The sequence below is a fragment of the Perognathus longimembris genome, chromosome 7 (assembly GCF_023159225.1).
Source record: "Perognathus longimembris pacificus isolate PPM17 chromosome 7, ASM2315922v1, whole genome shotgun sequence".
Classification (NCBI taxonomy): domain Eukaryota; kingdom Metazoa; phylum Chordata; class Mammalia; order Rodentia; family Heteromyidae; genus Perognathus; species Perognathus longimembris.
The window spans coordinates 26,500,817-26,528,113 of record NC_063167.1 but is presented as its reverse complement, the minus strand read 5'-3'; the positions used below and the strand labels follow the sequence as shown (position 1 = coordinate 26,528,113).

The following is a 27,297-nucleotide window of genomic DNA, read 5'->3' as shown; positions in this document are numbered from 1 at the left end:
AAGTTCAACATAGGTTGTACTGGGTGTATACCAAGGCAGCTGGGGAGCTACAGTCTCAGAGCTCCAGGGGAGGAGCCACTGCTTTGACTCTTCCAGCTTCTGGTGGCTGCCAGCATTCCTTAGTTTATGGCTGCATCACCTCCATCCTTGCTTCTGGCCACACTGTCTTCTCCTCTGTGTGTGCAATCTTCCTCTATCTCTCTTTTAAAAGGGATTTGTGGAACTGGGGCTGTAGCTCAGTGGTAGAATAAGTGCCTAGCATGTATGAGGCCCTAAATTTGATTCCCAGCACTGCCCATCCCCAAAATATATATTTGCAATTGGGATTTAAGGCCCATTCTACAATCTAGATCTCCCCGGATCAAGATTCTAAACTCAATCAGCTCTACAAAGACCCTCTGCCCTTGTATGTTGACATTCACAGGTTCCAAAGATTAGAACTTGGTTTCTTAGGTGGCTGTCGGGATCCCTTTCACCCTCGCGCATATCCCGCCCTGTCCCGCCAGGCAGAAAAGCTGGAGTGCGGCCCAATGTGCAGACCTTGGGAGTGCATAGTCGCGAGACGCCCCTCCTCCCCTCGGTCCCTTAAAGAATGACACAGGACATGAGTACGGGCATCTTGGGGTGAGCTTCTGGATTCCCACCGGATTTACTCAGGGGAGGGGTTTATATAACAGTAATGGCGGCAGGAAGGGGAGGGACTAACTGCATACTATCGATAGGCTGATAAACCGCCCATCATAGTGATGTCACAGAACTTCCTCTATGGGCAGAGATCACGGCCCACAGAACCGCCCTCTTGGGCTCAGCTCGGGCCATTATGAGACAAGTGCTCCGGGAAGGGAGGCGGGGCTGGATTGCTACCTCTTCTGGGGGTGGTTCCAGACCCAGGGAGAAGGTAGGAGTGGCCAACAGCCAAGCAGCCCCAGGGCAGGAGAAGAGGCCTGCCTCTTAAAGGTATAGCCAGACCCCAACAGGTGGCCATTATTCAGGTTACTTTTACCCACTCACAAAAACCTTTGCCTCTGCTCTGAGACATTGGGCTCTTGTTTGAAGGTTTTCGTTTTCAAGGGAAGGGAGATAACAGAGTTTCCATTTCAGTTTTAACTTCTCATTCCCACTAAAGCAACAATCAAGGGAAGAGTTGATGCCCTGGGTACATGGCCGTTCCTCGTTACTAAGCAGCTGAGTTGCCGCTGAACAACAAGCACAAAAGTGCAAAAGTGCCTGGAGTGCAGGGGCTGTGCCACAGCCCCGCTTAGTATAGTCAACCCTCCATCCTTCCTATCTGTGGCTCTGCATACACAGATTCAACAGTTTATACATGCATTGGATGTTAGATAGATAGATAGACAGATAGATGATAGACAGATGATAGATAGATATAGCATTTTACTGGACATGTACAGATCTTTTCTTATCTAAACAATATAGTAAAAATAACTTATAAAGGCTGGGAATATGGCCTAGTGGCAAGAGTGCTTGCCTCGTATACATGAGGCCCTGGGTTCGATTCCTCAGCACCACATATACAGAAAATGGCCAGAATTGGCGCTGTGGCTCAAGTGGCAGAGTGCTAGCCTTGAGCAAAAAAGAATCCAGGGACAGTGCTCAGGCCCTGAGTTCAAGCCCCAGGACTGGCAAAAAACAAAACAAGCAAAAAAATGTGATTCTTAACTTGGGTTTAATTGCAGGTAGGATCATGACTGAATTAGGGAAATAGTATCATCCAAATATGGATTTGGTGACTAATCCTGGAGATGGACACCTTTATTAGACTATGGGACTTTAGGGGGAGGACTAGTGTCCTCATTTGTATGATGGATAGTTTCATCTTCTTAGATAGGAGTTTCTATCATAATATAGAAAATCTGTGGGTTGATGCATATGGAACTGAGTGTCCAAAAGCTGTGTTATGTTCCAAGTGCCATGCTTAGTAATACTGTGGAGTGATACTGTGGCCAGACCAGAGGAGACTGGGGGGCCTGGGGAGACCAGTGATCGTGTGGAAAGACCAGAGAGCCTAGAGACTTCCTTACGCCATTGTCTCCCAGCCTTATCAGCAACAGCCAGGTGGCCCAGATGATTCCACTGTTCAGCAATTTTCTGCCCTCCCAGATGAGCTGCACTGTATCTAGTACAAAGACCAGCCGGAGTCCCTCCTCTTCCTTCGTGTCAGCACTCTGGGAACCCCCTCAGCAAGCTTGGGAGTTCTTTTTGCGTGTGTGGTTCTAGGGATTTAACCCCCTTGGGCATATTAGGTACACCTCTGGGCTACACCTCTGGCCTCAAGGTTGTGGGTTCTGATACTCCCTTGGCCTCTTCCTGCAGCTCAAGGAGGAGGTCACTGCACCCGACAGGCACTTTCTCTAGGCAATCTCTGCTTCCATTTGTTCGTCCTGGCTCTCTTACAACAGGGACATCCATTCCCTGTAGTAAACTCTCTTTGTTGTAAAACTTAGTATCGTTTCTGTTTCCCTGACTGGCCAAACTCTTAGAAAAAGTGGTACCCACGTTTTACTGGTCATCATAAGGGATCAACTTGCCTGGGAGATTCCTCACATGAAAGATTTTTCATATGCTTAAGTGCCTAGATGTAGCTGTTCATGCAACCAGATCTTTCCCCCTAGACTTGGGTGTGGGTTCTTATTGTTGACTAGAGTTCAACTGTCCCCATCCCCAAACCAGGAGCCTCATCCCACAGTCACTGAATAAAACAAAGACCAACCATCTCCTACTGAAAACTTTAATGAAACCAATAAGTTAATAAGTTAACAAAGTGAGGTACTTGCATATCCGACAACTGGGCTGGGGCGGGGGAGGGGGTAACCTGGATCATGGAAGGAAGGGGGGCTTCTCCCATGCCTCCTTTGGTCACAGGGTAATAATCCTATTCTCCTGCCCCTCTCTGCAGTTCCGTCTCTGAGCAGGGTGGAGGAGTGGCTCTCTGGGAACAGTGCAGTGCAGGTGTGGCAAGCCAAGATAGACTCCATCCAGGGCATGATGGTACATGCAGAGGGCATGGCAGGGCAGAGGCTGGGCACCCATGAGGCTGAGCGAGTTCCAACCCAAGCTTTGGTGCTGGTGCATGCAGGTCCCCAGTATGAGATGCAAGCAGCCTGGTCTTAGCCTCTTGGGTCTGGTCCACTACCCCTAACCCTCCTGCCACCCTGCATTGGCTTTGAGAAGACAAACAAAAGGGTAAGAAAAGTGGTTCTGGAGTCCTGCAGCATCTGGGCACTAATGCCAGTATGCAGGGCTGTCAACTGAAGTAAAGAAGTGGGGTGGGGCCAACCAGGTGCACAGTTGGTGTCATTTCTAGATGCACTGTTGTTCTCTCTGAGAGTTAGAGTGACTAGAAAAGGAGGTGGGCCAGGGGGTCTCTCCAAGTGGAGTGCAAACCCCAGAGACCTGGGCCTGAATTATGCTTAGAGATGCCAAGAAGGTCCCCAGGAGCAGGCAGAGGCAGCAGTTAAGGTTCCTGGACCAGAGAGGAGTCTATATTCTTCAGGAAAGGGAGTTGGTAAAGCTCTGGGTAGCCCTGAAGAGACCTAGGGCCACTATAAATAAAGCTTCCTATCCTGCCCAAAAGGGGTGAGAAGCTACCTATTAGTAGACATCTCCCTGCAAGGCCAGCTCACCAGCATGGACTACAGGGGCCCAAGAAAGAGCAAGTGGCTCTGTGCTCAAATCTCCAAGTGTGGGTGGCTGTGTGAATCAGCGTGTGTGAGGCTTTCTCTGTGTCTGGAAAACTAAAGGGCCATTTTCATGTGACTGACCTTGGAGCACTGTCAGGGAGGTTTGGGGAGATTACAGAAATGTGTGCTGGAGGGCCAAAGAGGGGAGTGGACATCCGGCAGAGAGAGAAAGCCCCTGTGAGGTGACACCTGAAAATAGGAGGGCAGGCCCAGGCACTGCCCTGGGAGAGGGCAGGGGAGAGACAGGCCCCATGCTGAGTGAGGATGAAGTGATAAGCCAAAGAATGGGGATGATGGGCTCAAGGCCAAGCAGCCTAAGACCAGCTATGGCTGGGGCCCATCTCCCAAAGGGGGAGAGGCAGAGGGACCCCATGGGGGTCCCCAAGTTGCATATTTACCATAGTTTGCATATGTGGTGCTCATCTGCCTTGTGGCAGGGTCCTGTGCTTTGTGGATACCTGTCAGGCACCTTGGGCCCATCCCCAAGTGGGGTGAGGCCTTGGCAGGAGGGCTTCCCTGCTCTGTCCGAAGGGCAGGCCAGAGACCTCGCCTTGCATAGCTGGAAGCTGTGTCAGGGCCCAGGCCCTAGTGCCCACTCCCACTCCGGGCACAACTGCCCTGCCAGATGGGCCAGGTCACACCTTGATGGAGCAGGCAGGGTACTGGGGAGCCCAGAGAGCACGGGGCAGGCGCTGCGACGGCCCTGCACATGGCCTGGCATCTCGGGGTCCTGGAGGGCACCGCCACTCACAGCAGGTATGTTGCCCACCCAAGCAGCTCAATACTGCGTGTGGCCTCTCTCCCCGCGAGGGAGCGAGTTCAAGTAAGAGAGGAGTCCAGAGGCCTCCGAGGGCGGGCTTGGGCCCCAGGCCGGGAGGCCAGCCGAGTGCTGTCCCATCCCCGAATAGCCCCTCAGTCCATGTTGGTGCTGACTGAGCGGGAGATGCTGAGCGTCTGTGCGGAGACGGAGATGTCCTCGTGGTCCACGGGGCTGTGGTAGTCGGAGGTGATGTCGGGATCGAAGAGCGGCACTTGCACGGTGCCCAGGCTGGCTGACGTGCCCGAGCGTAGGCAGCGCGAGTAGAAGCCCAACAGCAGGTCCAGCTTGTGCTCGATGGACTGCACCTGAGAGCAGGGCACAGCTGGGAGGCGGGGGCGGGGGCTCGCGGTGGGCAGGGCTATGGGTGGGCGGGGCTTTGATGGGCAAGGGCTTGGTGGGGGCGGGGCCAGGCGGTGGGTGGGGCCCTGTGGTGGGCGGGGTGGGTGGGGCTGGCGGCGGGCGGGGCTTTGATGGCCAGGGGCTTGGGGCGGGGCGGGGCTCGATGGTGGGCGGGGCTCAATAGGGGGCGGGGCCTGCGGTGGGCGTGGCTCGGTGGAGAGCCCAGGGGCTTTCACTAGCAGAGTTGTCTGTCGCCAAGCAGGGAAGCTCGGTCATACTCCTGGGGGTGGGGGTGGAGGGGGGAGTTTGGCTGAAATGGTTTGAGACACTGCAGATGGCTCTCAGCCTCCTGCGGGCCGGGCTCAGCAGGAGGGAGCAGGGCCCGCGTGGACCCGGCCGGTGCCTCGGGGCCGCGATTCTGAGACCCTCCCCGTCCGCCCCCCCCACCTCCTTTCCTTCCCGAAGCTTTCCGAAGCTTCTCAGTCCCATCCTCCACGCACCTGCTTCTCCACCTTGACCACGCGTCCCATCATGCTGATTTCATCCACTGTCTCCACCGCCTCCGAGGGCCCCTTGTCGCTCTTCTCCCGAGTCTTCCGGTCCCCGGGCCCCCGACCCACAATCTGGTCCACCCTGTAGGAAAAAGGAACCGTAAAAGAGCCCCTTCCACAAGAACTTTAAGCCTAGAAAAGAGATGTGCGACTCCAGAGGTAAGGGGTGGACATCGAGGACGATCCGCTTGTCCCCCTGGGAGATGGGAAGTCGGTGATTATTTTAGGCCAATTGCTTTAGGGCCAGGAAACAGCCCCCCCCCCCCAGGAGTGCAGTTCGATAGGGCCCATACAGAGGACCGATGGCTGAGGTATACTTCAGCCTCAAAATAGCTGTGTGCTGAGAGGCAGTGACCTAACTCAGTCCAGAAACTCTAGTCCGACACCCACCCCTAGGGGGTGCGCGTGGCCCCCTCACGCCCGCCTGCAAGTCCAGCCTAGCCAGTCAGGGCATGTGGGAGGAGGGAAGGGGGGAGGGGGCTGGTGAACCCACCGAGTCTGCAAGCTCTTGATCCGGCCCAGCATGTCCAGGTGCCCTGCCGAGTACTGCTCAATGACATCCTTCACGTCGTAGGGTCGCAATGTCTCTTTGAATTTCCTTTTGGCTACCAGGAACTTCAGAATCCTGGAAGATGGGAGGGAAGGAGAAAGGGGGTCTCAGAGGAAGGGCCTTGTTCTAGTAAGGGATTGGTTCTCCGTCTCTTTTGTCCCTTTGCTACCCTCTTGTCCAGCTCCAGTCCTGCTTGGGCCACTACAAGCAACCTCTGCTGGATGCCCAAGCCACTGCCATGCTCCTCTCTGTCCTGCTCTCAGAATTTGGTTGTTGGGGGGAGGGGGAATGAGGGAGAGGTAACAAACAGTACAAGAAATGTATCCAATGCCTAATGTATGAAACTGTAACCTCTCTGTAATTCAGTTTGATAATAAATATATATATACATATATATGTATGTATATATATATAAGAATTTGGTTGTTGTTGTTTCTTTTCCCCTGTGGTATTCACCAGACACCATGCTGAAAATGAACCATACAACTTGTGGGTGGGAATAGGAGGGAAAACCTGGGAGAGAGTGAGGGAAAGGGTGACACTGTCTGAAAAGAAATGTATCATTACCTGGCTTATGTAACTGTAACCCCTCTGTACAACACCTTTATAATAACAATAATTGTGTGTGTGTGTGTGTGTGTGTGTGTGTGTGTGTGTGTTGTGGGGCTTGAACTCAAGGCCTGGGTGCTGTCCTTGAATTCTATTTGCTCAGGGCTACTGCTCTACCACTTTGAGCCACAGCTCCACTTCTGGTTTTTGAGTGGTTAATTGGAGATGAGACTCTTACAGACTTCCCTGCCTAGGCTGCTTTAAACCACAAGCCTCAGATCTCAGCCTTCTCTGAGTAGCTAGAATTACAGGCATGAATCATATGCCTGAATCTTCGGTCTTGGTAACCTGCCAGGGCAGGGCCTGGGCCAGGTGTCCTTCAGCTAGGTGGGCCACAGGAAATACTGCATTCACTCCACAAGTACTTGGCATTGCTGTGAGACTCTGAACACTCAAGGGGAGTCAGATTCAATCCTGGCTTCAGGGAGCCTAGGTCCAAAGTGGGAGACTGAGAGGACACAGGCAATTATTGAGTGACAGGATAGATTATCAAATAATGGAGAAAGAGGGCCAGGAGACATGAGAAGGAACAGGCTTGACTGGAGAGTTCAGGGGGCAAGCCTCGAGAGTGGCATTTTTCTGGACCTAGGACAAGACATGGGAGATGAAGGAAGCTTTCTGGAAACAGACAGGCATGGATGTATGTTAGTTCTGAGAGGCAGCAACATGATGGACAGGGGACAGTGTGTGGAGACAGATGAGCTATTTGGAGAATGAAGAAGGCTGTGCAGAGTCTCAAGACTCTGGTAGAGTGGGCACTAGGGTGGGGTGGGGCTGTTCTCTCTGCTTCAGCATTCATGCCCAGAGCCAGTCATAGACAGGAAGATTCAGAGGACAGGCCTGAGCTGTGAAGGAGCAGTGGAGTGGAGCTTAGGGGCAGCTATAAGCAATTCGGGAGGTGGGATTGAAAGGCTTCTCAGTCTAGGATGACCGCTGGGACTGGGGCCACAGGGCAGGTGGTGGTACCACTGTCTGCTATGGAGGACCACAAGGAGGAATGGGTTTGGGGCATGCTGAGTGTGAAGGGGCTGTGTTGTGGTGGCTAAAGAAATAACAGCCCTTACAGCTCAGGCACTGTGTTCCAGATAATGACCACAGGGGGCAGGGCAGGAAGAGGAAAGGGAGTGAGGAGACATCTCAGACTCTGGGAAAAGATCCTGCTGACACTGATTTCAAAATGAACACTAGGGCAACAGGCTTATAGGCAGATGTCAGAGCTAGGAAAGAAAGGAGCTGAGTCCAGAAGGTTTGGAACTCAGGGGCCTCTGAAGCTACAGCTGCAAGCTGGAAACGGACACAGAGCCAGAACTCCCGGCCAAGGATCTAGGGCTAGGCTCCCCCCGCACACACACACACCCATCCCAGGCCCTGGCTAGATCACACAGACACAGATGGGTCCCCAATGTCACAGCAGCTGATGTAGCAGAGACTTTCACACTTTTTAAACCAAGCCCTACCATAAAAATATATCTTATATGGCAAGCCAGTTCACAAATACATATACATGCACACACAGACAACTGAAATACAAATTTCATCAACATTATTTACCCTCCATATGGCAGATGCATTCTCATGGCTTCTATTTGGTTTTGTAATGCTTACCATAGCCCCACTAATTTGGTTTCACTAAGTTGATTTCAAAACATCTGGACCTGTAGTTTGAAAAGTGCTGCTCTATAGGAAGTCTGGAGAGAAAGAGAGACCAAGACACCCAAGGAGAGAGAGAGAGAGAGAGAGAGAGAGAGAGAGAGAGAGAGAGAGAGAGAGTTGGGATGAAATGCAGAGAGAAAAGGAGCCTGGGACTGAGAGACAGAGGAAGCTGGGACAGGCCGCATAGACAGAGATCCCAGGAGAGACAGACAGGTGCTGACATGGAGAAGGAGAAGGAAAGGGCTTGACATGAACTGGGAGGTGGAGAAAGGAGAGAGAGGTAGAGAAGCGGATCAGGAGGAGCTGGAAGGATGCTGCCTGTGCAAGGATAGAGACCATGGAGTGGCCACACCCCCAGGCACTGGGGCCAGGCCCTCTGGACATGATGCAGAGGAGCAAGCCCTTCTGGGAGCCGCCTGTCACCTGCCCACCCCTCCCACACTCTGGGCAGGCAGCAGCTGGCACACTGGGAGCCAGGCCAGGCCTGGCCAGGAGGGCAGCCCAGATGGGGAGCAGCATCAGGCAGCAGGTGGAAGGAGTGCTCACCTCAGCCCTCAGCCTCACCTGACGGAGCGAATGACCGTCTTCACCGCAGGCATGACATCGTCCACGGTGAGCTCACACTGGTAACTCTTCTCCTCCGCTACTTCCTCTGAGGGGACCTCTGAAAAGACAGGAATGATCGACATAGTCCAAGAGGCAGCAGCAGGAGGAATCCATACCCTCTATGATATGGATCAATAGACAAAGGCCTAGAACCATCCTGGGGCAGCAGGCAGCCTAGGCTCCTGTTTCCTTGGCTACTGCCCCTCATTGCCCTACCCTGGTCCAAAAACCTCAGGGCACTGCAGGCCCATTTGCCCCTGTGGTCAGGCAGGGAAAACATCTGCCTGATGCCAGATGAATGGGACATCTGGTCTGTTCTGGGGCAGAGGATGCATGGCCCTGGAGGAAACCCTGCCAGTCCTTACCCCTCATGCGGAACAGGGGTTCTGGAGAAAGGACTTTGGCACTCTGCACATAACCATGCGGTCTTATCCTCCTGGGAGGAGGGAGGAGGCTCGGGGCTGGTTCCCCCCATGGCCTCCCACAGAACTGGTCCCCTGCTAGCAGGGAAGGCCCTTAAAGCAAAGATAAGAAACAGCTCCTGTGGAGCTGGTGCCTCGCACTGCAAGGGAGATGACTCTGTCCTCCCCCACCCCAGCAGGAGGAGGGGAGTAAGAGGGGAGTCCTCAGGCCACAACCATTCCCAGGCCTCCATGAGTTAGCACCTCTCACAGATTGGTTTGGGGGTTCTGTAACCTCCCTGAATAAAAGCTCTCTTGAGCTGTCAGCCTGGACATCTTGACACAGCACAGGCAGTCAAAGAGGCTGGCTGTCTCCATCCTCCATCTTCCACTCACAGTCCTCTTTCCCCAGTCAGGGCCTGGAACATGTCTTGCAACTAGGAGGGATCTTCCAGGGAATCTGGCCCAGCCCTGGCATTTTCCAGAAGAGGCTGCCAGGCGCAGAAAGGAGCAGCTTCTACCTACATCACCATCCAAGTTGCATGCAGAAGCCAAGAAACAACCTCCCGCTGGGCACCTGTGGCTCACACCTGTAATCCTACTCAAGAGGCTAGATCTGAGGATCACAGTTTGAAGCCAGCCTGGGCAAGAAAGTCCATGAGACTCTTATCTCAATGTATCATATCACTAAAAAGCTGGAAATGGAGCTGTGGCTCAAGTGGTAGAGCACTAGCCTTAAATAGGGGACATAAAGCTAAGAGACAGCACCCAGGCCCTAAGTTGAAGCCCCAATACTGGCACAAGAAAGAAGAAAGAGGGGCTGGGGATATAGCCTAGTGGCAAGAGTGCCTGCCTCGGATACACGAGGCCCTAGGTTCGATTCCCCAGCACCACATATACAGAAAACGGCCAGAAGCGGCACTGTGGCTCAAGTGGCAGAGTGCTAGCCTTGAGCCGGAAGAAGCCAGGGACAGTGCTCAGGCCCTGAGTCCAAGGCCCAGGACTGGCCAAAAAAAAAAAAGAAAGAAGAAAGAAAGAAAGAAGAGAGAGAGAAGAGAGGAAGGGAGGGAGGGGAGGAAGGGAGGGAGGAAGGGAGGGAGGGAGGGAGGGAGGGAGGGAGGGAGGGAGGGAGGAAAAGAAACAAACAACCTCCCTCTAACGGGGGAAAAGTGACTCTCCAGGTCTCCAGCCACAAGTCTGCAGACTGGGCTAGAATGTAAGGGGAGGGCAGAGAGTATAGCTTTGAAACCAGACAGACCTGCACAGGGATATACACTCTGCCACTACTGTTTCCATGTCTGCTTAGTGAGTTGTTGGGAGAAACAAATGAATCTGGCATGGGGCTGTACTCCTGTTCTTTACAAAGTATGTCCCCCATTAGCTGCCTTGTGTTCAGCACTTACTATCTTCTAAAACCTCTTCTGATCACCTTCCACAGATCATTTTATTTAATCTTCACAGCAAGATAGGTAGATATCATTATCATCCCCATTTTAACAGGCAAGGAAAGTGGAACTCAGGGAGATGAAGTCACTTGCCCAAGATTAAGGAACAAAGCCTGGATTCAAATCCAGGCAGCCCAGCTCCAAAGCTGACACACTACCAAATGCCACCCTCCATATTCTCATGCCTATCTTCTAGACTGGAGGACCTGAACTAGTCCCCCACTCTGCCGCCCACCCCCCTCAGCTGGTCCCGGGCCCTAGACCTCCAAGGGCTCACCCTCCGCAGAGGTGCGGGGCTTGAGTCTCAGAGAAGCCCGGAAGCGAGTGCGGTCATTGAAGCTCCAGCTCTTCTGTACCTTGGTGGGGCTGGTGGCCTCGCCTACCTGCTCGCTGCCCGGGGAGGTAGGCATGGGCGGAGGTGCCAGGTGCTGCTTGGAAGGACCTGTCCGCCGCTGGGAGCTGCCCATGCGGATGCGGTCTTTGATACCCATCCGGCTGCTGGTAGGGCAGTTGGGAAGAGAACCAAGTTAGCCAGGGATGGAATAGGGGGGTTAGGGGATCAAAGCTGACTGAGGACTTTGGGGTGGCCATTAGGGGCATGGTGAGGGAGGACCCTGACTCCTACTGGAAACTGAATCTGGGTCATGTGGAACACATCCCAGCTCCAACCCTATTTCCCACCCCCACCCCACATTGCTCAGACAGATAAGGGGTACACAGGAGACAGATGTCAGAGTGGAAAGTGTGAGAGAAACCCAAAAAGAAGTCAGAGACAGACAGGAGGACATAGGATCTGGGCCTCGTCCCAGGTGAGTGGTGGAGAGTGGAGGTGGCAACCCCTTTGGGCACAGAGAGGCTGCTGGGGAATAGAGCTTACCTAGCCTCACACACATTAAGGGAGGCCTCCAGTCCTCGTTGTGCACAGGGGCTGGCTGGGCCGGGTTGAGGAGGTATGTGTGCACATGCGCCGTATGGATATATAGGGTGTGTGTGTGTGTGTGTGTGAACTGGTATTTTCCTATCCCTCCCCTACACTGATCAGGGCTGTAGGACTTAATACAGCTGTGCATGTAGTATACTGAGCAATAAGGTCTCCATCATACACAAACTTTCCTATGGTGGTACCCATCGTAGTGTGCAATGTGATAGCCCACTGTATACTAGGCCCTGAGAATCTGACTGCTGGGCCTAAATGAATGCCCAGGACATGCCCAGTGCCCACTCTTCTGGTGAAGTGTCTGTATTGGGCAACCTGTGCTTCTATCATCTCCCCTCCCCTCTCCTCTCCTGCTCACTGGGGTTGATGTCTCATGTGATCTCAGAACCCCCTGTGAAGACCACCCATCCACCCACCTACCCTTCCCACTGCACATCCAGCTCACTCTACACACCTGTGCGCATTCAAACACGTGTGCATGTTTGGGTGTGCACTCTGACTTCTCTTCCTGTACCTGGCTCCCTACCACATCCCCAAACCTTGGAGAAGACAGGTGGGAGAGGTCTCAGGTGTCTCCAAACAGGCCCTGGTTAACCGATACCTGATAGAGTAACTCTGTGTCCAAGAGGTTCAAGAACCACTCTAGCCACTTGGGTAGGACCTACGCAAACATCCTCCACGCCATGCTCTGAGGCTTCACTGCCACCTCCCCTGTCGTTTGTCACGGAAGGACTTCCTGCGGACAGGTTTGGGGGAGGTTCCCCTCCCCAAATGTCTGGGACTCCAGCTCAGAAGAGCACAGCCAGTCTTTGAGGAGGTCTGAAGCATGGCAAAGGTGAGGGAAGCCACGTTGCCTGTTCTCGGGAGCTTTCGGATCAAGGGTTGCACAGAGGGCAGATTCTGGTTTCGGTGCTGGGTGGGAGGCATGAGGAGAAGGATGCACAGTCAAGGTGCTGAGGTGTGGGAGATCTCGAAACCAGGGGCACCTTCAGGAAGGCGGCCCGGATGTAGGGCCATCCTTGGGGACAGGGGCCTCTGTCCAGAGGGGAGAGGTTAGAGGTAAGGATTGGGACCCTAAAGATAGCAGAGGGATGGCTTCTGAAATCCAGCATGCCTTTTGCTGGCCCAGGATCCTTCCAACACATCCCAAGATTCCAACTGAAGTTTGAGGGCAGCTTTCCCAAACTTGCCTGTGCAGAGCCATTCCCACAGGCTCTCATGCTGGCAAGCACCCCACCCATCCATCCGTGCAAACCCCCCCCCCCACTCTGTCCTCCACTCCTCCATAGGGGAGAGAAGGAGGAGGCTGAAGAAGGCCCTGGTGCATCAGCCAAGGACCCAGAACTCTGGATCACCCAGCACATCAGGCTCCCATGGCATTCTGGGAAAGGGGGAATCTCCCTGTAGCAAGAAGTGTGCAACAAGGCTACTCTTGCACTCCACAAGACTTGGGGAGGGATAGGGCTGAAGCTTGCACTAGAGGCCTTGAAAGGTCCCTTTTTGGCTCTGATTCTATAATGAGGAGGGAGCTTTCCAGCCTGGTTTGTGGAATTCTGTAACTTTCCAGCCAGTCAGAGGCCTTGTCTCCTCTTTAATGTAAGAAGACACTCTTTTCCCTGGAGTGGTCCTGGATGCCAGCTCCTTGGGTAGGGCCCAGAAAAAGGCTCACGTCAGCCTCTCTGGAGCCGAAAAGCTCAAAGAAACCTGGCACACAATGGGCACCAAAGAGCTCTTCCCCTTCTCGGGCTTCTTGGAGCACTCAGGTCTTGTCTGCCAGCTTCCATCCCATTTGTGTGGGATTCTCAAGATCTACCACCCCTATCTTACATCTGGGATCCTTATCTCTGACTTTAGAGTCTGCATTCTTTCTATGGGACAAGTGCTCTAAGTGAGGGGGTAGGGAGCTCAAATGAGGGCAATTTTGCCTACCAGGAGATGACTAGCAAAACCTGAAGACATCTTGGGTAAGGTTCCACAGTGTGTGATGGTCCTGGCATCTGATGGATGGAAGCCAGGAATGCTGCTAAACATCCCATAATGTATGTGAAGAACCCCATGCAAAATACTATCCCATTCAAAATGTCAGTGGTGCCTAGGTCAAGAAACTGGGTTAAGGGGCCTCTGGTGGCTCAACGAAGAATGGGTTGGGCCTTGTTTCAGCTGCCTGGGGAAGGGGAAGCTCTCACACAGGCTGCCCCAGACTGCTCTGCAGGACCCAGCCAGCCCCGTTCACTCAGATCCACCAGGAATTTTGTTAGCATTCATCCTTTCCCTGCCAAAGGTCAAGCTAGGGATTGAGGGTCACCTGCCTCTATTGTGGCCCTTCCTTAGGGTCTGTGGAAACGGCCTAACTGCAGGTCTCTTGGCCCTGGCCCTGGCCTTCAGTCTGTCCTACCCACCGAGCTCTTCCTGCAGAGAGGCAGGTCTGACCCACAGTCTCAGCTTCTTCCTTCCCTGTGGCCCCATTCCCTACAGCCATGGGTCCCAAGCAACTTTTCCAAGTATAAGATTAACTACAAACATACTAAATGGCATGAGGCCCACACTTACAGGAGCCAGGCAGGGTTTTAGAGGAAGCACAGCCTAGTATCTACATTTCACATCTGAGGAAACTGAGAGGCACAGAGAACTATGTGACAAATGAGTTGTGGCTACAGGGTGACCCAAACCATGTTTATAAGAAAGGCTACTCTTGACTGAAGTCCAGACAAACAGGGGCTCTGACCCTCATCTCTTACCACAAGGCCACTGGGCAAGGCCAAGAGGATGAAGCCCACAATGGACTTTGGGTTCTTCATGGCCCAGGCCTGCCCCCACTCTCAGCTCTGACATCATACTCTCACATCGGGCCTGCACTAGCTGCTTGGCTGCTGGCTTGCCTCATGGCTACCTCCTTGCCTTGGCCTGTTTCCCTCTGAATGAGTATTCTCTTTAGCAGCTACCCCTTTCAAGTCTGCCTCTGGATCAAGTGCCCAACAAGGGCTCCACAGCCCCTCTGCTTTTTCATTCCATTGTGTTCAGTGCACAAAATTACAGTTATTCTTTGCATCTCTCGGGAGACCATGTTTTATTCATCATGTCCCCAGTGGACAAAGCACGAGCTGGCACAGGGCAGCTACCGTGAAGATTGTGGTAATGCAGCTGGAAGAGCTGGAGCTCTGGTTAGCAAGGGAAGTCCAGGCCCCATCCTTTCAGGCATCTGCAAGGTTCCCCGATGAGCAGTGAGAAGATAGGAAGCTACACCCAAGGCCTGGCACAAGTCAGAGGGAGAAGGGCCCTTAGAGAGCCTCTAGTTCAATCTGCCCATTCCACGGGTGTCCAGAGAAGAGAAGCAATTTGGCCAAGATCACACATGGGTTCCATGGCAGAGCCAGCACGCATCCCCAAGGCTCCTGCGAGTGTTCGTTCAGGCACGGTGCGCCCATGCCCCAGACCTGGCAAAGGCATCCTTAGGAAGGCAAGGGGATCATTAGAGCCAAGGCAGACGGCAGGCGGCAGGCACATGCACCTTGTCCTTGGCCCGTCCTATCCCCCTCTCCCGTCCCAGAAGTGAGGGGGACAAAGAGGAGTGGGAACAGGAGGAGCAGGCTAGGGGGTACCTCGGTCTCCAGCTGGCGTGGATCCGAAAGAAACTCCTCTTATTACTAAACATCTGGCTGGAAAGTTGAGAACAAGACACGAACAGAGGTTAGTGACAAAAAGGCAGGTGGGTAGAGCATGGGGAGCTGCCAGGATGGGGCCGGCCTTCTGTGGCTGGAGGGAGAGAAGGATCCCCACCCCCAGTCACCCTCCTGCCCCATCCCCAATACGCAGAGGCCTCACGCTCTGCAGAAGGAACTCCTGAGAGCACGTGGAACCTGCAGGAGTCTGGGCCTCTTCTCCAGAGTTGACTCTTAGGGCCTGGGAGAGATCTAGGCATTTGCATTTCTAACACACAAACCACGAGGTGCTGTATGTGTGTGTGCGTACACAAGTGCACACACACATGCATATATGCACGCACGCATTTGAGGGCATGATCCACAAGGCCACTTGGCCTTGAGCCTGGTAACTGAATTAGAAGTCTCAGCTCAGCCCCCTGGAGTCCCTGGGAAGAAGGACACTCTACCACCATGGTTGTGACACCAGCCATGTTGACCCTCCAGGGAAGATGGACACAGAAGAGTTAGTTAGTAATGGGCAGTAGTCTTGGACACAGATGGTGTTAGTACCAGCCTGGCCTGGCCTTCAGCAGCAGTCTGTTCCTGGGCCTTGGGGGACTCAGGGACCCAGAGATGCTATGAAAGGTGGCACAGGTTCCAGGCTCCAGGCTAACTTCCATTCCTAGTGCATCTCTGCTCAGGCAGGGTCAGACCAGAGTGAAGTGTAGCTTCAGGGAGCCCATGCTCAGGTCTTACCTTGAGCTGCCAGAATGCCAAGCCTTTTGAGTTTCTGCCTATAGTTTGTGGTTTGGCAGGGATGGGGAGAACCCCAAAGGGCCTTCAGGCAGAGATGGGGAATCCGAGTAGAGCCACATCATGGCTTTCTCTTCCCGGAAGCTCCCAGCCTGATCTGGCCAATCAGACTTCTCCTCCCTCCAGCTCCAGCCCTAGGTGGGGTCTCTGACTCTCCATCCACTTCCTGTTCAGCTCTTGCCCAGAAAGTGTCCTCATGAAAAGAGCGAAAAGATGCTGCTTCCTGTATTCTTTAAACCAAAACATCTCCATCACCCCAATCTCCAGGCCTTTTGAGCCCAAACCCCAGAGAATCCAGAGCCCCTAATCAGCCTAAAAAAAACCAAACATTGCTTCTTTTCTGCCAGGAGCAGTGACTTGATGACTTTTCTTAAAGACACACAGAGCATCAGGTGGCAGAGGTAAGCTTCTGCTGGCCCTTCTCCTGGTCACTGAGGGGCTCAACCTCTTCTTTCACTCTTTGTTCTGGGCCTGGGCTCAGAATTACACCTAAAGTTCAAGGCCTTAATGTTCACCTGGGCTGGTTCAGGGATGATGTGGGAAGATGAAACATAACAGAGCTGACAGAGGGAGGGATGAACTGAACTGAACCCTTGACCTCCAAGCTAAGTCCCCGTGGAAGCTTTTCCCTCAACCCAATATGCTGGTAATTCCTCCTAATGAACACGCACGGGACAAACACTGACTGCCCTTTCTTGGCTCTTCTTTCAAGATGCAAAAGCTCCAGGAGAGACAGGTCAAGGGGAAAGAGACGGTTGGGGGGCGGGGGAGTGGAAAGAGTACCTCGGTGTGGAAGAAGAGACTCCCAGGAGGCCTCTGTGCTGTGCACTAGCAAAGCTGAGGACAAGGGTTGCACGGGACAAGAGCATTAGTTGCTGGCTGAGTTTACGTAGGTCCTACAGCAGTCTTAGCCACAGAGCTCTCTTTCCAGCTGGCATCTGGCTCCCGAGAGGGAGGCGGGTTCAGTGTCAAGCCCTCCTAGAGCAACATGCCAGGGAAGGGGGTGCCCTGCCCTCACACCCCAGAATGGTGCCCACGATTACCTGAGCCGTAAGCACCGGGGGCCAGCGGCCTCCTCCTCTCTCCAGCTTCCCAGGAGGGATGGGGGTGCGGGGATGGAAGAGTGAGGGAGATGTGGAAACAGAGAAAGAAGAGGACAATGGCATGAATGGAGGAGACGATAGGAAAGGATGGTGAGGACAGCTCTCCCTCTCAGACCCTTGGAGTCAAAAGAGATGAGTCCAGCCTCTCCAGAGGAGCCTTCAGTCTGCACCTGTCTGGCCATCCAACAACCACCTGGGGAGTCCCCCAGATAGCGTCAGACACCCACATGGTGGCTGGAGGCAGGTCTAAGAGAGGGGGAAACAGAGAATGGAAGAACAAGAGAAGCAAGAGGAGGTGGCGGCCGCACGGGGCCCCTACCTTTCCCCAGGGCAGAAGGAGGTGCTGCCTGGCCGGTGGCAGGTGGCAACGGGTGGGTAGCGGGAGGGCGCTCCATCGGGGACTGGCGCCCGCCGCACCTCCAGGGGCCGTAGGCCCCCATTGCGGGCCCGTTGCACGTGCTCAAACAAGAGGGCCAGCTCTCTGCAGGAGAGGGCGCCATCAGCCACAGCCCGAACCCCAGTACCACCCCTCTTATCTATTGGGCTCTGAGCTCTTGAACTCAGATCCTGCCAAGTCCTAATCCACCCTCCAGAGGGCATCAAGCACCCCTGGCCAGAACAGGCAAAAGGCAAGGTAGGAGAGACTGGCTTCGTTCCTCCTTTCCTAGGCTGGTTTCTGGATGCCAGACACAGTTGTCAGGATGGCAGGCAGTAAGCAGGAGCTCAAATCCGGCTGATTCTGCTCATTAGGCTGACTGACTGGATGTGGAATTGTGCCGACCAGAAGGTTAGTGGCAACCCTGAAATCCCCAGGTTCCCAATCTAACTCTGGATTTTAGGGGTAGACTGAAATTGAAGACAGAGATCTGGTAGGGTAACCAGCCCAGCTTCTGCTCCCTGTGGCATTTGAAGACTAGATTTGGAGCTATAAATAGTTGCTCCTTAACTCTCTAAGGCCACTTCCTAGTGCCCTCGCCAGGAGGGCACACCTCCCCCACCCACCTTCCTATGAGAATGCTGAGATCCAAGAAACAGAAGGAGGAGTAGACCCACCATCTCCAGACCAGGCTCTGTTCCTCCTAGCAGGGGACCCTGACCACCCCATCCCAAGTTCCCTCTCCCCACTCCACATTTCTAACCCTCCTGCCCCTGCCCCACTCTTCTGCCTGGGCTGTGTTCTCAGGATGGCTCCTGCAAAAGGGGCCCTGTCTGAGGTATGGGTTGGTCTCTGCCAGGTGGGGCATGGGAACCCCTTCCCAGCCCTTGTTCTTTGTTCCTGTTCCTCTCATGGGAAGCCTGGGGGTGGGGATGGATGGGAAGGAATAGGAGGGGCCAGGCATGGCCAGTGGGCTCACCCAACAGCTGCTCTTGGAGAACTAATGAGGAGAAGGCTCGCAGAATCGCTGAGCACAGCAGCCAGGCCCAGCCGCGCACTCTATGCCCCCATGCTTGCAGAACCAAGCCAGAACCGGCTCTGCAGTCTTCATTACTGTCCCACGGGCTAGCCAGGAACCTGGCCACATGCACCTTGGAGATGCTATTAATAACCCCCTGCATGGAGCCACCTTAGCCTGGCCCAGGACCAGGGGGGCAGGCTCACTTCTGGGCACTTCGGCTGCTGCCTGGCACAGTAACGGTGGGCATATAGTCACGCATGGAGGATCTGGCCCTAGCACATATGTTCCTGTCCATTCTAAACAGCTAGAATCTGCCAGGCTGGTAAGAGCTAAGACTGCTCCCACCTAAGATGAGATGCTCTGGCTGGGCTTGTCCAGTGGTATCACCTGTGGGTATGCATGCCACTGCCAGCATGTCAGGAGCCAGGACTCAGCCTGAGGGACAGAGCTACACCATTACCCTGTGTGAAATGCTCACCTCTTCCTGGACACAGCAGGGAAGGGGGTGGGGAGTCCCCCGGATTCTGGAGTGATGTGGGGACCTGTGGAACCAACCTGGGATGCTTCCTTGGGAGCTGTCACCCCTCCCCTTTGCCAGGGCTAAGTTGGAGCCATTGGTGCCCAAGGGACATTACTGCCAACCCCCTCCCACTCCCACTCCAGTAGGACCTACCTGAAGGATGGGAGGAGGCTGTCATAATAGTACCAGGTAGCTGTCAGATAGGCCCGGCTGGTATCAGTGGAATACAGGCGCCATGCAGCCTGGGGGTATGGAGATATGGAGCAATGGACATGAGTTTCTCACCCCTCCTCCAGTCCTCTGCCCCTGAAGGAACCCAGTCCTCAGCCAGATGAGGGTTATGGAGAGCTAGTGGTCAGTTCTGGCTCCATAACCACTGCAGGGCCAGCCCAGGCCTAAAAAGAAATGACTTCCCCACAGTGACACAGAAGACCAGCACCAGAGCCAAGCCTCTCAGAGCACAAGAGGACTCGCTGAGGGTTAGGTTGTGAGGTAGGTGTGGGCTTCCAGCTCTGGCCTGACAAATTGGTTAGACTAAGTAAGCCTTGGCCAACACTTGTTTAGATAGGGTCTTATTTTATAGCCCAGGATGGCCTTGAACTCTGGATCCTCCTGCCTCAGCCTCCTAAGTGCTGGGATTATTGCCATACAGCACCACGCCTGGCCAGAACCTCAGTTTCTGCACCTGCAGAATGGACTGGACATTTTTTACCCAGTGAGATGTTGTAGTGATCAAATGGACAAATGTCTGTGCAATGCCAAGCTCGGTGCCTGGTACCTAGTCAGCACTTAATGCCAGATGCCCCATCAGATACTCCTGTTAACTCTCTTATCACATCCAATAAATATCCATTCACTGGGCATCTGGTTAAAGTCCTTCTCCTAGCCCATGAGCAACATCTTAGTCACCACCCTCAGTGTGCCAGGTACAGTGTTCTGTAGTAGTTTGGAGAATGAATGTTGACTGGATGAATTATTAGTATCTGAATTGGACTGTGTATATGAAAGTGTGTGTGTGTGTGCGCGCGCGCCTCCTACTTTCGAGGCAAGCACTCTGCCACTAAACTCCCCTCCATCCTTCCCAGCTGTCAGTCAATGGCTATGGGAATACTAGGGGCTGAGGAGGGGAAGGAAGACCATCACCTTCCAATCCCTCAGCATCTGTGAGCTTGTAGGGTTTTTACAGCAAGAGGAATAAAAGTTGGTTAGGAAAGGACTATCTTTTTCTCTCCAAGTGCCAGTGTGAGCAGGTGATTCATCCAAGGCAGAAATGGGCTCTGGATGACCCCTCCCCCACTTCTTTGGGTGACTCTTGTCCTTAAGGGGCTGCCATTGCTGACCTCACCAACCAGGCGCCTTCCTAAGACAGAAATATTTTTACTTCCTGCTTGCCTAGGCCCCTGGCATGGACTGGGGAGCAGCTGCCAGCACTGTCTCATTAATTATGAGTACCACAATACCAGCTGTCTCTCGGCATGGACAGTGCCAGCCGCCTGGCCCTACAATGCCCCTCAGAAAGCCAACCCCCAAAGGACAGTGGCCATTGTAGCCCACGGGACACTAAGAAGAAAGGGCTGGGCTGGTGGCTGGAGATAGCAGGGAGGGGGAGGAGGGTCCACCCTGGGGAGAGAAAGTAAGAGGGGCTGGGTCAGATTTGGGTTTGAGGATCAAAGAGAGGCATGCTGGGGAGCAGGCAGAGGTGAGCCGTGACAGCCCTTAAAGCATTTCCTTGCCCACATCCCTGACCAGAGAGTAACCAAGGCCTCCAGAAAGGGTCACAGAAAATCAGGGCCCAGGCTTCATCCCATACCCAACTCAGATCAGCCATCAATCTGAGAGAAACTGAGGCCACATGCTCCTGGCTTTCCACCCATTCCTCTGGCTGCTCCTTAGCTGTCTCCTCAGCTAACTCCCACATGGCCACCAAATGTTGGAGTTCCTCAAAGTCTATTTCTGGGCTGTCTTCTCTTCTCTTGTGCAAGTGCTTGAAGCATTCATGAATCCAAGTGCTGGGAGCGGACTAGGCTGACAGAGAGCTGCCCAGCTGAAGGCCAGAAGACCTGAATCTTCACCTCCAGCCTCTTTCCAGGCTCCACCCTACCCCAGGCCATGGAAATCTGGGGGGCAGAGTTAGCAACAAACAGCGTTAGCAACCTCCAAGCTGAACATCTGGTACTGGGGACAGTTTTTGAAATCTCAGTCAGCATCCCAGCCCATCCCTCTCTGAACTTCAAAATGAAGCCCTAGTTTGTGTGGGTGATGACCCAGCAGGTGGGTTTCACTGCCACAGGGCCTGCTGGGGGTCATGTACCTGGATGAGGTTGGCTGCTGGCATCCTCCGCTTCTCAAAGTGCTTCTGCCGATGTTGCTCCTGTACCTTCAGGGCAAAGCCAGAGCCAAGGATGCCCTAGGGAAACAGTGCATTGGTTGGGGGAACTTGGATGCTTTCCCATCCCCCTCCCCACACCAGTCTGCCCGGCCTCCCCCATCAACCCAGCAGAGGGAGACTCACAGCAGGCAGGGCAAAGAAGGAGATGCCCAATAAGGCGAAGCCAGCAGCCAGGACCCGGCCCAGCCATGTATGTGGTGTCTTGTCACCATAGCCGATGGTGGTCAGTGTAATCTGGGGATGCAAGCAGGTTACCCATGGCACTGGGCACATCTAAGAACTTACTGGATACACAGGCAGATGGGAGATTGATCACAAGAGAAGGGCTTCCCCTCACCCCCCTGCCATGATGCTCCCCCACAGGGGATGGTCACAAGGACTGGTCACCAGACTGGTCAGGGAAAAGCAGGATAGGTCACAAGTCTTGAGTAAGTAGCTAGAATGGGGGGGGGGGGGAGGTGCACCAGCAGGTCCACCAGAGCAGGGTAGAGGGCTCACATAGGGACTGGGGGTCTAGGATAGTAACAGACCAACCCTGACTTGGGGAGGTCATAAGGAACAGACCTCAGGAAGTTTCCAGGGAGGGTCCCAGGGGGAAAGGTGGCCCGTCACAGACCCTCACGCACCGTCCCCCACCAGAGCGAGTCGGCGTAGGAGGAGAAGTCCGAGTTGGCATCCTTCTCGGCCAGATAGACAAGGAAGGAGGCAAAGATGAGCACCAGGAACCCAATGTACCATGCGGTGATCAGTTCCTGGAGATAAGTAGAGGATTGTGAGGAGCTGGAACCCCCCCACTGGGGGTCTGGAAGAGAATTTGGTGTGTGTGGTTCAAGTGGTAGAGAGCCAGCAACAAAACAGAGAGCACAAGGCCCAGAATTCAGAGAGAGAGAGCGAGCGAGAGAGAGAGAGACAGAGAGAGAGAGAGAGAGAGAGCAAGCAGCAGGGACCCCAGCCTGTCCATGACCCATCAGGCTCCAGGCTCAGGCCTCCACCTTCCTGTCTGCCTTGCCACATATCACGGTCTAACTTTCCGACTTCAATCAGGCCCTCCATTTAGTCCCTTCCCAGAGGCCCCCAGCTCCTCACTTGGCAGTGCCAGAGAGGTCCCTCCAAATCTAGAGGTTTCCAGGTTAGACCCTCAAGCCCCACCCCTCAGTCCACTCTTCTTGCTCAGAGTTAGCCTTGGGGGGGGGGGGGGGGCGGGTAGGTTGTCCCTGCCCACCCATAGACCGGGCCTCCTGTTCTGGTCCTGCACCCTGGTCCTGTGCTTTCTCCCAGCCCACTCCTCCCTGATATCCAAGACAGTCCCCTGTAGCCTTGGGAACCACCCCCCACCGTTCGTGTCCCCACACAGCTCCCTTGCCCTGGCTCTGCTCAGTCCCCTCCAGAAGGCCCCTCCTCCCGCAGAGCTCACCTTGCTGTGCGCATAGACCACGGAGCCCAGCAACTTCCAGGTGCCGCCGCGCCGGTCCATGCGCACCATGCGCAGGATTTGCAGGAAGCGCATGCTACGCAACGCAGACGTGGCAAAGATGTTGCCCTGTGTGCCGGCGGCAATGACGGCCACCGAGGCCACGAACACGATGAAGTCTGCAGGGTGGGGGAGGCCAGGTTACTGGCCCACCCTGCACCTCTGGACACAGGGGGTTGGGGGAGGGGGGAGCTACTGGGGTGGAGTGGAGAGAGTGGATTGGGATTATCCACTGAGTTTGTCAGGAGTCAGGGTGGGGAATCTAGGATAGGGTCAGGGGGCCAACCCTGGGGTTTGGGGTCAGGAGCCAGGCCCCGAAGGAAAGGCCCTGTACCGATGACACAGAAGGGTTTCCTGGCGAAGCGGAAGCGGCCCTGCCATCCTCGGTAGCGACAGCAGCAGCCCGCGGACCACACTCGGATGATGTACTCCAGGCCAAACACCACGATCATCACAAATTCCTGTGGGGATGGGGTGGGGTGAGCTCTGGTCCCTACTCTCAGGGGCCAGGACCCAGGGCAGGCAGAACCTGGGGCAGCCAGAGCACTGGGTTAGGAGAACCCTCGGGTTCGTCCCCTGGCAGTCCTTACTCCTAGAAGGAGGTGATGCCTTGCACACCTTCTACGACTCTGTCCTCCCTTCTATCTGGTTGGCTGTCTTGGTTTTTCCTCCACCTGGCTTTTACCCACAGCCATGTGAGACTCCCCAGCTCTGACTGAGTGACATAAAGGGGTGGCTGTCTCCAAGGAGCTTCTGTTTTGGTGTTCTGTTTAGTCAGGAGTGGAGGCATTTTTTCCCCCTTGGGATAGGGTGGTGCCTATTCATCCTGTTTGCTGGGCCTATCAATTTTTTTATGTTGCATATATTTCTTCTTTCCCCCCACAATGTTTTTCCACCTGAGCTGTGCCTCCATTCCTTTTTGTTATGTTTAGAGCTTTTGCTCTGGCTGGTCTGGATCAGAAGCCTCCTGCTTAGCTGGGATAACAAGTGTGCACCACCACAACCAGCTTTATTGGTGGAGATGGGGCCTTGGGCTAACTGCAGTCTTCTCAGTCTCTGCATCTGAAGGAGCTGGAAAGACGAGTGTGGGGCCCTATGCTCAGCCTTTGCCACACTTTTATTAGCACTTATTGATTATACAATGTGAAGGTTTTGTTGTGATAGTTCCATGATGCACATAATAGACTGTGATAATATTCTCCCCGTTATTATACGTGACCCATCATAAGGCCTCACACAGAGGTAGAGCCTTCTACACTAGCTATTAAGTCATGATGCCCAGAGAAGGTCAGCCACTAGCACAGGAACTACACCACAGCGATCTGCTCTCTGACCCACAGTGTGAGAGTCTCTCTACCTTTGGCCCTCAGTCCCAATGGACTGCCTCATACAGCCTTCCTCAGGAGTGGCAGGACCCCTAGGGCTCACCAAGATGAGGAGACACTCATTGGCAAATTCCTGATGCTCCTGGATAGTGGACAACACGGACAGCACCAGGCAGCTGAAGACCAGCAAAAATCTACAATCACAGCACACAGGAAATGGTTAGGTGGCTGGGGGAGGACAGGATGGACTCCCTGGTAGGGACCTGTAGGGTCAGGGAGGGAGGGAAACACAATTTGGGAAGAATTCTTTAAAAAAGAGGAATTGGCATCAGAGTTCCATGGGGTCACGGCTCTGAGGTGGGTATCAAAAGCAGCAGACCCCAAACCCTGCACTGCTGAGTCTCCGGAACACCTCCTGACCCTCTTCCGTCACACCCTGACACAGCTGGGTCTCAGAGAGGAAGTCAGTCAGCCATAAGGGGCAATTCTGTCCCAGCCACTCATGAGGTTGTCCTGAGAGAACTATCCCAGAGGTCAGCCAGGCAGGGCTCAGGGAAGGTCACTGGCTGAGGGAGGAACCGCTATTCCTGTGCATCTGGAGTGACAGGACTATGATCTCCTCTGCAGAGTGAGGATGCCTGCACTGCCTCTGTGGGTTCTCATGGAATTCATAATGAGACAGCTACCAAATGACAGGGGAGCAGAGAATGGAAGGGAGCAGAGGAGGAGGGGGACCTAGCAGAGCTGGGCCATTGAGACCAAGAACTCCCCTCTGGGTAGCTGGGAGCTACCAAGTGGCCCAGAACTAGGCCTTCAGGAAGAAACTTCAGAACCTAACTCATCCAACATTTTCCTCATTCTCAACACACATGAAGAAAAGCCACTGAGAAAGGAAAAGAAACATTGTGAAACTTTTATCTCCAATCAACCACCAAAAAGCCAGGAAGTGGAGTTGTGGCTCAAGTGGTTGAGCTCTAGCCTTAAGCAAAAACAGCTCAAGGACAGTGCCCTGGCCTAGGACTGGCACTATATATGATGGCTAGTTATTATCCCAGCAACCCATATTCAAGAAATATTAGGAAACACAAGCAAAAGAGCAAAAGAAGGACATATTCAAGAAATATTAGAAAAAATACAAGCAAAAGAGCAAAAGCAAAGTCGAAACACTTAATTCGGCCACCTTACTGACTCCTGGTCCATGTGTAAGAAGCTTCTGTATTTTAAACATCGAGGTCACGTTGCCCCTGAGGTTTTGTAATCTTCTGTTTTCACTTAACTGGTTGTGAAGCAGGCATTTGATAGATGGGCTAACTTTTTGATACGGCAAGAAAAACACTGAGGGAAAGACTTCTAGAAATGCCCAGAAAAGAGATCCATGTGTCCACTGCTACCTGAGGTCTGTGGACAGCTGACAAAAGGGCTGACGGATTTCTGCCAAGGGTGTGGGGGAAAGGCCACCCAGGTTCAGCCCAGTCCTTCCCACAGGAGGGCACTAGATGAATGGCCTCCAGGAGGACCCTTCACACAGAGACCCCATTCCCAGCCCCATCCTCAGAGGCCTGGCTGCTGCCACCACTGCTATATTTCTGGAGTGAATCTGAGGAGTGGAGGATCCGCTCCACTCCTCATCCACAACTGTGTCTTTGTTTTGCCCCCTTTGGTGGCAGCATTAAGGCTTGAACTCAGGACCTGGCCACTGTCCCTGAGCACTTTTGCTCAAGGCTAGGTAGATCTCAATCATTTGAGCCACAATGCCACTTCTGGACTTTTTTTTTCTTTTGGTGGCTAATTGGGGATTAGCATTTCATAGATCTACTGCCTGGATTTGGCTTCAAACTGCGATCCTCAGATCTCCACTTCCTGAGTATCTAGGATTACAAGCATAAGCCGTCGGTGCCCTGCCCCCAGTATATATATATTTTTAAACGCATTTTCTTTATTTTCCTTTTAGGTCTGAGACCAGGACTCGAACTCAGTACCTGCCACTTTTGCTCATTGGCTAGCGCTCCACCTACTGAGCCATGCCTCCAATGCATGAATGCATTCTCTTAACAACACAGACAGGAAACAAAAAAGAGTGTGGCAACAACTCCTTCGAGAAGACCAGCTTGCATGTCTACCTGCCTATCAACATCTCTTCTTGGATGTCTAGTGGCCTTTGAAACTGAACTTGTCCCATCACCAGCCTACCAGCTCAGTGCCAACATCCAGGGTAACCAAGCCATCTGTGGTTCTTCTTGTCCTTTGTTCTGCAGAACATAGACAAACCAGTTCTCATCCCAAGCCACCATCATCTGGCCCCTGACGGATCTCGGTGCCTTTCCTCTTGCTTTACACTACTCATTCAGCCAGAGCGATCTTCCTACAATGTAAAGCTGGAAAACAGCACTCTGCTTGGAACGCTCTGCTGACTTCCCGTCGCACATGGAGGGTGAAGGTCAAGTTCTTGAACACAGCCAGCAAGTCCCTGCGTCTGGCCTCCAGCCCACCTTTCCCTGCTCCCTGATAGCTCACTTCCGCCCTTCTGGCTTTCTGAACATTCCCGAAACACATCTAACATATTTCCAACTCCTGGCTTCATCTTGGTTTGCTGCTGCTTCTACCTGTTGCTCCTTACTCATCCAGGTCACTGCTCAAACATTACTTCCTTGTAGAGGCCTTCCTCAGCCATCCTCTTTAACATCAGGGCCTCATCTCCTCTCATTCTCTCTCCTCACCTTCATTGATTGATTGACTGATCGATTGATTGACTTCATTGCAAGGTCAAAAAGGCTGAAAAATCGACCAGCAGGAATTCACATGAAATAAACATCAAAGTCACAAAACGAAAGCACCCAGTTTGGACCCACTGTGGAAGTTCCTAGAGCCCTAAGAACACTCATCACTGATTGGGCTCTCCAGCATCCTTCCTAAGAAAACATGACCCTGACCTTAACCAGCTCGTTGGCAAGCACCCCTTCAGTGTCATCTCCTCCTACCTTAACACACTGGCAGGTAGGTTGGGGTTTTTTGGTTTGTTTTCCCCAGTA

The 27,297-nt window shown here is 53.6% G+C and overlaps 1 protein-coding gene across 1 annotated transcript in view; it reads right to left on the bottom strand.

Moving 5' to 3' along the window:
* Positions 1-2,739: 2,739 nt before the first annotated feature.
* Positions 2,740-27,297, bottom strand: part of Kcnq4 (potassium voltage-gated channel subfamily Q member 4) — a 51,516-nt gene continuing 26,958 nt past the window's right edge. The window contains exons 2-14 of the mRNA XM_048351008.1: positions 24,372-24,462; positions 23,278-23,404; positions 22,887-23,062; positions 22,099-22,224; positions 21,596-21,706; positions 21,395-21,490; positions 19,237-19,325; positions 17,486-17,647; positions 10,950-11,170; positions 8,785-8,884; positions 5,902-6,033; positions 5,358-5,490; positions 2,740-4,823 (exon numbers count right to left, since the gene is read on the bottom strand). Of these exons, the coding sequence (XP_048206965.1) occupies positions 4,611-4,823; positions 5,358-5,490; positions 5,902-6,033; positions 8,785-8,884; positions 10,950-11,170; positions 17,486-17,647; positions 19,237-19,325; positions 21,395-21,490; positions 21,596-21,706; positions 22,099-22,224; positions 22,887-23,062; positions 23,278-23,404; positions 24,372-24,462 (1,777 nt within the window). The 3' untranslated portion in view covers positions 2,740-4,610. The remainder of the gene's footprint in view (positions 4,824-5,357; positions 5,491-5,901; positions 6,034-8,784; positions 8,885-10,949; positions 11,171-17,485; positions 17,648-19,236; positions 19,326-21,394; positions 21,491-21,595; positions 21,707-22,098; positions 22,225-22,886; positions 23,063-23,277; positions 23,405-24,371; positions 24,463-27,297) is intronic.